This window comes from Gavialis gangeticus, unplaced genomic scaffold (assembly GCF_001723915.1).
Source record: "Gavialis gangeticus isolate Ggan-Ray unplaced genomic scaffold, GavGan_comp1, whole genome shotgun sequence".
Classification (NCBI taxonomy): domain Eukaryota; kingdom Metazoa; phylum Chordata; order Crocodylia; family Gavialidae; genus Gavialis; species Gavialis gangeticus.
The window spans coordinates 33,572,893-33,582,697 of NW_017729028.1; the positions used below are offsets into that span (position 1 = coordinate 33,572,893).

General features: G+C 48.0%; 1 protein-coding gene across 1 annotated transcript in view; it reads left to right on the forward strand.

The window, feature by feature from the left end:
* Window positions 1–9,805, forward strand: part of FDFT1 (farnesyl-diphosphate farnesyltransferase 1) — a 17,750-nt gene that overhangs the window by 660 nt on the left and 7,285 nt on the right. The window contains exons 2-5 of the mRNA XM_019520918.1: window positions 57–154; window positions 4,117–4,300; window positions 7,184–7,312; window positions 7,675–7,866. Coding sequence (XP_019376463.1) covers window positions 57–154; window positions 4,117–4,300; window positions 7,184–7,312; window positions 7,675–7,866 — 603 coding nt within the window. The remainder of the gene's footprint in view (window positions 1–56; window positions 155–4,116; window positions 4,301–7,183; window positions 7,313–7,674; window positions 7,867–9,805) is intronic.

Here is a 9,805-nt window from a genome sequence, read left to right on the forward strand (position 1 = left end):
CCGGCGCCTGCCCGGCCTGGCCCCGCGCCCAGCAGCCCCCTCTGCTCTGCCCGCAGGACCCGCTCCGCGCCAGCCTGCGCGCCTGCTACCAGCACCTCAACCAGACCAGCCGGAGCTTCGCTGCCGTCATCCAGGCGCTGGACGGGGAGCTGCGGTGAGAGCCCCCCGCGGGGTTGCTACGTGCGGGGGAAGGGCTCGGCAGCCCCCGGGCCAGGAGGCGGGGCTGTGCCAGCACCCTGCGTGTTTACTTGGAGCAGGGGGTGGAGCTGCAGGGCCTCCTCCCCCCAGGCCTCTTCCGTCCCATGCTGCTAGGACTGGGGCCCTGTCCCCGCGGGGGGTAGGCCTGGCCCTGGCCCTGTATGCACCTCCTCCCATGTAAGCGGATCCCCCCAGGGCGGGTGCCTCGAATCTGGAGAAGCTCCCCCTCAGCGCCTTGCTGCGTATTATTTTCCCACGTGCCAATCTGATATTGGGGTCTTCATAGGCAGCCTTTACCTCTGCCAAGCAAGCGCTTGACTAGTCGCCGCTGCTGGCTTTTGCACTCCCGATCCCAGGATCGGGCTGCTTCTGTCTCCAAGAATATTTGCTTTCTATAGAGACGCTGGTGTAGCCAAGAAACAACCCCAAGTTTCCTGACCTAACCAAACTGTTTCATCCCAAACTCCACCCTCCTTGCCTCCCTAATGTACTTTGTGAACCTTGATCTCTGCTTTTTTCACTAATCTCTCCAATGTGGCTTAAAAAAAGGCTCCTTGAAACATGCCAGGTTTGAGCTCCAGTTGGTCGCATGACCTCATGCTCCTGTTGCTGCCGCTTTTGCTCTCGTTCCCACTTTGCCATCTGCAAACACACCTGTTGCAGCTCATCCTGTGCGGAGCGCAGGCTGTTTGGGTGGCTGCATGCAAGTGTTCGGTGCTTGGCATAACCAGGCCTTTTCCCTTTTGGGCTTGAATCCCTTGAATAGGTGTTTGTAGGGGGGGATAGTCATGGATTTGCTTTTCCTGCCAGGGAATGCAGGCAGCATGCAGAGTAGCTGGGCTGCAGGGCATGGAAACACCGTGTCACAATTCAGGGTGGAAAGCAGGAGCTGCTTGGGACGTGCAGAGAAGCAGGACTGCTGATCCTCAATCTTAACAGATAAGGGAGGGCTTGGGGAGCTGAGGCGCCTTCAGGGTTTGATAGCCACTGAACGGCCCTGGGTCAGCAGAAGTGCAGAGAAGTCGGGCTGGAAGGGACTAGTCCAACCCCCTGCCTGAGGCAGGATCATCCCTATCAGAGCACATGAGGCACAAGTACCCAAGATTTCAGAATTAAGGATTCACATGAGTGATGCTTCTGCTCCCTCCCATCCCTTTTTTCTTACCACTAGTTTAGGGCCGGCATTTTCTGCAGCGCTGCACACTTACACACGTGCATGTTAATGGCAGAGTTCAGCTGATGCCCCATGTGTAATTGTTCTAGCTCTACAACCTTTCCCCTCCTTAATAAAACAACCAGAGGTATACATTTTAGCAGTAAAAAGCTATGATCCAGCCATTTTCCTATTATTTTGTAATCCTTAATTGCTTATTATGATCTCGGCTGACTTATGCTCTGTTTTCATTTAGTGCTTAATTCCTAATGTGAGACACAAGATGGAGCTAATTAATTCTTGCAGTTTCCCTTTGAAGTGGGTATTATCCTTATTATATCATACTTGGCGGATTATATTTATAATCTCAGGGCTGGAACTAGCATCTCCTTTTTTTTTTTTTTTGCTTTCCCAATTAGCTACTGTTGTTTCTGGGATTTTTGAGGTTTTGGTGTAGAGGGAGGGCTGGGCTGGGCTGGGCTGGGCTGGGCTGAGAGAGCCGGCGATATGCCTGAAACCCCACATCGGGCCAGTGTAGAGGCAGGATTCAGAATCTGCAGACACAACCTATCATTGCTTTTGAAACGGGATTCTTAGTTTTAGGGCAGTGACTGGAAGCAGGTGGATCAGCGAATGCCTGGATCTGAGCAGGAGGACCCCAGCTCATGGTCCTCATCCTGGCTCTGGGCCCCCCAGTCCTGTTCCTGTCTTGCATCCTTTTGGTTCTTACAAAATGGCAGGATCTACTGCAGAGGGAGGCGTTGCAGCTTCCCCTTCCCTCCCTCCAGGCGGGTGTTTTTGTCCTAGGGAAGCTCTTGCAGAAGTGAATTGGGCCGTGAATTTATTAAAGCGCAGGAGCTTCCCCTTGGAGACGCTCTTAATCTCACTAAATGCTGCTGCTTTCTGGTTATAATTTTAGTGCCCCTTGGAAATGAGCTGCCAAGCAGTTTCAGAGGGGAACTGGAGGGGTGTCCACACAGCAGTTCCTGTTGTTCCCACCTTCCTTTATCTGGAGCAGCTTCCCCCTGCCATCAAGCTTTTACAGTGGCTACAGCCCCTGGGTCCTAACGCTGCCGAGTTTGGGTGATTTCACTGTTATTGCCACCCTGGCTGAGTCTTCCCAGATGGGTAGCAGCGTGGCTGTGTCAGTGCAGCAGGACTTTGGGCTGCCATCAGAGCTCTGCATCCGCATTGCATGTCATTTTGTTAATGATACAGTAGCTTCACTGGTAAATGTATTAAAACCTGTGTTGAAAAGAGGCAGTGGCCAACAATGCACACTGGAACTTGAACATTGCACGTGTCCATGGCATCTGCCCATTGCATCTAAGATTTCAAGTGCAAGCTTATAAGTCACTTTTTGGCATAAAGGTTAAAGGCACTTGAAGTTGTTATTAGCGTTTGACAAACCAGGAGTGGATTTGTCAGCCCTAAAAAGGGAAATGCTTGCAGAATGTCATAAGGAATTCGGAAGTCATGGAAGAGGTGGTATCTTTTATTAGGCTAACTAACTAGATATTTGTAAACAAATTATTTTATTTGCAAGCTCTTGTGCACGCACACCCTTCAGGCATAGGAGAGAGCAGAGATTGTTAAAGTTCTAGTTACATGCAGAATGTCATGTAATTTGTCTGGACATAGGTAGTTGATTTGGGCTGCAGCAATAACACAAAGACTTCAGTAAGGCATTTGAGATGGTGCCAGATTGGAAATGATCAGTGTAACTGGAAAAGCTGGGGATTAGAGCAAGGCTGGTAGATATGTGGTCAAAAGATGACAGCAGGTTGTGTTGGGAAGGACAGAAGGAGATTGCACTAGTAACCTATCAGGCTCCTGTTTAATACTTTCTTTAACGACCTGGGGCAAAATACAGGGGGATGCTAAGAAAATTTATCCATGGTGCAAGCTAGGATGAGCACGTCCTGCAGAAGGAACTGAATAACTTCAAATATTGGAGCAGCAGATGCTGTATGGGAGTTGGTAGTACAAAATTGTATCTTGTCCTACGCAGTGAAGATGTGCCCCAAGGAAGCCATCTACTTATGCTCCACTGAACTGCCGAATAATTGGGGAAACTGATTGGCACCTCTCCATTTCCAAGCAAGAGCTGCAAAATTGGTGGTGCACAAACAAGGATTTGTGTAGCTAGTTGTTAATAGGCAAACAGCTGTTTGATTGAGTACATTGAATCTTCCTGTCTTATGAAGGGCAAGGTAGTTGCTCTGTACTAGGGCATAACCAGGTACACACAGCTGAGCACATGCAATGTCTGCTGATGTTAAATTTGAACTCCAGGTTAAGTATGTAGCCTTTTTTTTAAGCCTTGAGGCTTATGTAGAGTATACTGTACTTCCATGCATATGTCCTTAAATGTCTGTAATGACTGCCACGGCATTATCTCAAGAGATACCAGTATTGTAAGGGTTACCACTGGGTGGATGTATAGTTAAAGACAGATGGGTGATCGCAGGTGATCACATTTGGCCTCAGAATTTCATTTGTGGATCCTCTTCTACTATGAAGGGATCTGAAAGAAAGTTTTGCATGTGATCATTCCCAAAGACTCAACATGTTAGAAATAAAGGTCTGAATGTTATGATTTGAGCCTGTCTCTCTTCATGCATTCTTTTCCTGAAAGCATGGAAATCATGTGCAGAACTGACAGTCTCTCTTATTTCTAGCCATAGCTACAGAATAATCTTTAACTGCTTGCCTGTCTAGTAGGGAACATTGAGTCATGTGTTACACTTCTCCTTCTCCTGCAGTCATGCCGTTTGCATATTCTATTTGGTTCTCCGAGCCCTGGACACCATAGAAGATGACATGACCATCAGTTTAGAAACTAAAGTCCCAATGCTGCACGAGTTCCACTCCTACCTGTATCAGCCAGAGTGGAGGTACACCGAAAGCAAGGAGAAGGACAAGCAAGTACTGGAGGACTTCCCCACAGTAAGCCCTTAGCCCTCACTTCCACCCTCACCACAGTAGCTTGCGAGTTAACTTTTACGGGTACGCTTATCAAGCCTTCTTGCATCTTGATCCAACAGGATCAGATCCAGCCTGATCTAGTCCTGAGTCCCACTGCGGGTAAATGGTCTGCCCCTCCTGAGCTATATGGTCACTGTTTTGTGCTGACTTGATGAGCATTAAAAATGGCTTTGGCCTGAGCCAGAGCAATAGCGCCCCTGGTGTGATGGTTACATGTCAGCTGCTGAGGACTTTGTCATTGGCAGTCCCTGCTTAAGTGTTACAGGATTTGCTGTTTGAACAAAATATGGATGAGGGATGCGGAACACAGCTCCGTTTGCATATTTCTGAACTGTCTGAGCGCTTCCCAGCTTAGACATGCCGGGCTGTACTTGAAAGAACAGAAGCCCGCACCTCTCACCATTCTGACACCCTGCTTTAAGTAGGCTTGCCACAACCCAAGGCCACATTTGCATTGCCTGGTACCCAGAAGCCGTTCTGCTGAGGCACTAAGATGTTGGGTGGGAGGGAGCACATAAAAACACGTGGAGTAGTAGCCCAAGTTTCCTGAATTACAACTCCCCAGATCTGCACAGAATTTCTGGTGCATAATTGTGAATTATTAGATATATAAGGGAATGGAAGGATCTGTGTGATCAGTCAATAAACCTTGGGACAGGCTCCATAATAGTTACTGTCCCTTAAAATTACTCCCACTCCCTTCCCAATATTTGCAACTGATGAAGCAGCTGAGAATGTGCATGGAAATTTTCTTCGTACAGCTCAAGGTTTGGATGTGACTTCCACTGCAGTCTTGGGCTTGGTATTTTTATAAGGGAGCGTGGGATCATTTCTGTCGCCCAGCCCACGGTAACTTGATATTGAGGCTGGGATTTTCAAAAAGTAACGTGATAGTCGATGGAATTTGGGTTCCACAGGCCTCCCTGAAATTCCAGATATTCATTGGTGGCCATGAGCCACCTACCAAGAATAGGTGTTGATGGCCTTGCTTTCAAGAAAAGGTCTTGGCATTCAGATTCAGGAATGTCACTACAATAGAGGTGGGCAAACATGTTAATAATTTATTAGGTCTATTCTTTGAAAAAGGTACTGAAGGGAATGCTATTCTCTGAAATAATCTTCTGGCTAGTTACACTCTCTGGGTCTTTTAGGGACTCCAGTACATGTTCAAAACCTCATTGCAATTTTGATACAGATGCCATTTTGCAATGCAGTGCAATGTTCAAAACTTAATTGCAAAATACAATGCTATTTTGATACACATCTTCTAGAAACAGAGATGGATTCATGTATACTGGGGCCCTGGACAAGCACAAAATTGGAGGCCCCCCTCTCCTCATGGGAGCTGGGCTTCATAAGTGGGAACCAGGGGCCCCTTCCCCTACTAGCGCTGGCAGGGGAGGTTGGGGGAATCCCACCGGGCTGGGGGGGCACGTGCCCACCTTTTCTCTCCACTCCCTGCCCCCGCTATGACCCAACATGCACGCACACTCTACTCTCACTCTGCACGTGGGCACATAGAGGCAGCTAGATACAGGCATATACGCAGATGGACAGGCATGCACTTTTCCCTCACAGGACCTCCCCCCACACCCACTCTGGATCACACAGAGGCAGCTCCCAGCCACCCACAGCTCAGTCTCGCTCCTGGCCTGGCCCCTGTTACACTTACCTGCAGGGAGATGCTGCCTGGCTGTCCCGTGCAGCCCTGCAGATGCAGAGGGGCGGCTGGGCCGGGAGCACTGCACCATGTCTCTGCAGGCAGGCGATGGCACTGGGAGGGGTGGCTGTGGGGGGCTAAGATGAATCTGAGGGGGCTATAGCCCCCAAGGCCCTCCCAGCACCATCACCCACAAAAGCACAGCATGGCTCTCTAGCTGGACCCCATCCCGGTCCAACTCCACCCCATTGGTGGAGAAGCCCTGCTTCCAGCTCCCAGGGAAGCCAAGGTGAAAGCCGCAGTTTTAAACTTGGTGCCCAAAATGGGTGCCGAGTTTAAAACTCTGGCTTTCACTTCCCTGCTGATAAAGATCTTGGGGCCAGGGCCCCAAATTGGTAGGGGCGCCAGGCTCATGCCCAGCTTGCCCATTCATTAATTCACCTATGCCTAGAAACTGGTAAAGAGTTAGTGTCTACCAGAAACCGTCAAACAGTATCTACATACAGTATACTTCATCAGTAGATTTTTTTTCTTTTTAAAGGAATATTGGGTCGTGTACAAAAAAAGTAGTTATCGCTGTCACTAGCTTTTATATAAGAAGAAACTGTAGCACAGAGTGGCAGTGACTTGCCTGGTATCTCCCAGCCAGCTGGGTAGAGCTGAGAATAGAGCTGCAGTCTCCTGGGTCCTGGTGTGGTGACTGCTGCTTTTCATGGAGAAAGGGCCCACTGCAACTGGCACATACTAAAGTCTGGAGAGAGCATGATCTTGAGAGAGTGTGAGATGGTAGGGAGTCCAACACTGGGAGTCTGTTCTTGCTGCTTCACCAAGTAGTCCTCTGACAGGGCTTTCCCATAAGTTACATGTGGTGCCCTACACTTCTATTTTGTACCTTCTGCATTTCTGGACTCCCAAGTGAAACAGGCCCAAGTTGCACACCGTTAGGAAGATACACATAGCATCTGAGCGATGGTCAAAGGCCAGAGGAGCTATTGAGCATGTGTTCACTGCACACAAAGACTTGGTCCTGCACCATCTTCAGTCAATGGGAGTTTAGCCAACAGCGAGAGCAGGAGAAGAACCTACTAAACAGTCCCTGTGTTGCTTGGTCCTAGTCTGTTCATGAATACCAGACTCTGCTTTGCTTTGACACTGTGCATATCTCTTTGTGGTTTCTGCTGTAGATCTCCTTGGAGTTCAGGAACCTGGCTGAGGTGTATCAGGATGTGATCACTGATATTTGTCGTAAGATGGGAGTGGGAATGGCAGAGTACTTGGAAAAGAAGGTCAACTCCGTGCAGGATTTGGACAAGGTAGGGATGTCTGAGCAGTGAAGGAACCAGCTCGGGGCAATGTGCACAGCCCCAGCTAGAGGCCTTGCCTGGCCTCCTGCAGAAACACATTCATGTTGGGAGGTTGTTGTCTGTTCAGCAAAGGCAGCTGTGCCATGGAGTACTTGTTGCCTGGTGCTCTGGGGTCAAGGATGGTACCTAAATGTCAGTGGCATTGGTCCAGCCAGGTTTGATGGGCAAACAGGGGAATTATTCTGGGGAAAGTCCTACAGAGCTGCCCAGAATAAGCTGGTTAAGTAACTGCTAATTTTCTTGAAACCTCAGGAACTCTGGAAGATACATTTCTCAGAACTCTTTTTTTTTTTCCTCCCCAATTTTTGCAGTATTGCCACTATGTTGCTGGACTGGTAGGGATTGGTCTTTCCCGTCTCTTCTCTGCTTCGGAGCTTGAAGACCCTATCGTAGGACAGGACACAGAGCTTGCAAATTCCATGGGACTTTTCCTGCAGAAAACCAACATCATTCGTGATTATTTGCAGGACCAGCTGGAGGGACGGGAATTCTGGCCCAGAGAGGTAAAGGAAACCACCACTTCATAGATGTGCATTTCCAGTGTATTGTTGTGATGAGGCAGCTCATTGGAAAAGGAGAATCTGACAGTTCAGAGACTATGGTCTGCTCTGCATAAAGAAGTATGGGTAAATATTAGAAGAAACAGTAGCTTGCTACAGGAGCAGGGGTGTTCATAAGGTAGGTAGGATGTTTCCTGGTCCCAGTGATGTTGGCTTTGTTGTCTAACCTTAGTTTTCTTAAGAGATGTGGTAGAGTGAGATGGGCTCACTTATGGTAGGAAATCTGTGAAACTTCATGATAAATCATGGAATTTCTTTTCCTGGCATATACAGTGTTTATGGCTGGGATCTGGAGCAGATACACTGGTTGAGTATGCTCTTCTGTTGATCTTCAAATAAAGCTATTGGCTGTATCTTAAGCAGACCAGGTTAGCTGTAAATTTGTTGTGATCATGCTTAACTGCAATTTCAGCCGCGCACCTGCCAATTTGGGGATTGCCAAGATCCTTGTTACCCAGTGGTTAAGATTTTTGCAAGTCATCTCCAAGGCCCAAGTCGGCACTTGATCTCTCTGTGGGATTGAGCTGTGTTGTGGTCCAAATGTATGGATGCTCCTTTGTATCCTGTGGCTACGTACCACCTTCATCTTCCTCCATGATGATGGATTTTTCTTTTTCAAGCAATTTGTTATCCATATTACAGGTGATCTTGCAGGATGGCTACTGATAAGAGGCAGAAACAGGTCTACAGCCCAACCTTTTATTTGCTTGCACTTCAGAACACAAAAATAGACATTTATCCCAAAAAGTCTGGCTGCCTGTGACAGCACAGCATGGATTCTCACTTAAGCCAGCTGGAGACTTAAGTGGGCGGAGAGTGGTACGCAGACTGGGGAGCAGGTCTTCTTCTTGAATTTGCTGAGTTCTCCAAATTTCCCTCCAGCCTGTATCCCATGTAGACAGGACCCCTCCAGCCACATAGATGGCTGAGTCTAACGTTCAAATTAATGGCTTCTTACTGTTTTTATTATCATTTGTTTCGCTGAAACTTTTGGAACTGGACTGAATCAGTTTTCCTGTGGACATGAAAGGTGTCAGTCAGTTTGGATTTATGTTTCTGTCAAAATTGCACATTTGGAGAGAAGGATTCTTACCTTCTTCCTTCAGCATTATGGAATACTGCTTGCCCTCCTGATTTTTCTCTTCCTCAATTTATGGTTGTCCATAAACAAGACTGCTATTTGCTTTATTTATTTATTTATTTTTTTACAACTTCCAGAAACTTAACAAAAATGCTATGTCTTATAGCAAAACAGCATATAGTAAATTTTGTTACATCAGTTATTGTAAGTGAAAGCTATGATATACTGTATTTGGATTACTTAGTGTATAGCTTTACTTTATTGGGCGGACCTCCTGCATCTTTGTAGGTCTTCCTTTTAAGGATGGAGGACTGGAACCGCCACCAAGGAGGAATACTCTGCTTTAGTCCAGACTTGCAGAGAACAAATCAGGACACCCAGGAAAAAGGGAACTTGCTAAATGGGTACTTTGCGTCAGTTTTTCACCAGTCCCATGGGACGGCCCTGCCCACTATGGGTCAGGGAGGCCCAGGCAAGGGAGATTCTTTGCCCTCCATGAAAGCTGACCTCGTGAAGGAACACCTCGACAGCTAGATACCTTCAAGTCAGCCGGCCCTGACAATCTACACCCCAGGGTACTCGGGGAGCTGGCGAGCATCATAGCTCAGCCACTGGCATGGATCTTGGAGAACTCTTGGCGCTCTGGTGAAGTGCCTGATGATTGAAAGAGGGCCAATGTGGTGCCTATATTCAAGAAAGGGAGAAGAGTAAATCCGGCAAACTACAGACCCATCAGCCTGACCTCTATCCTGGGGAAGGTCTTGGAAAAGATTATCAAGGAGGCCATCCTTAACAGACTAG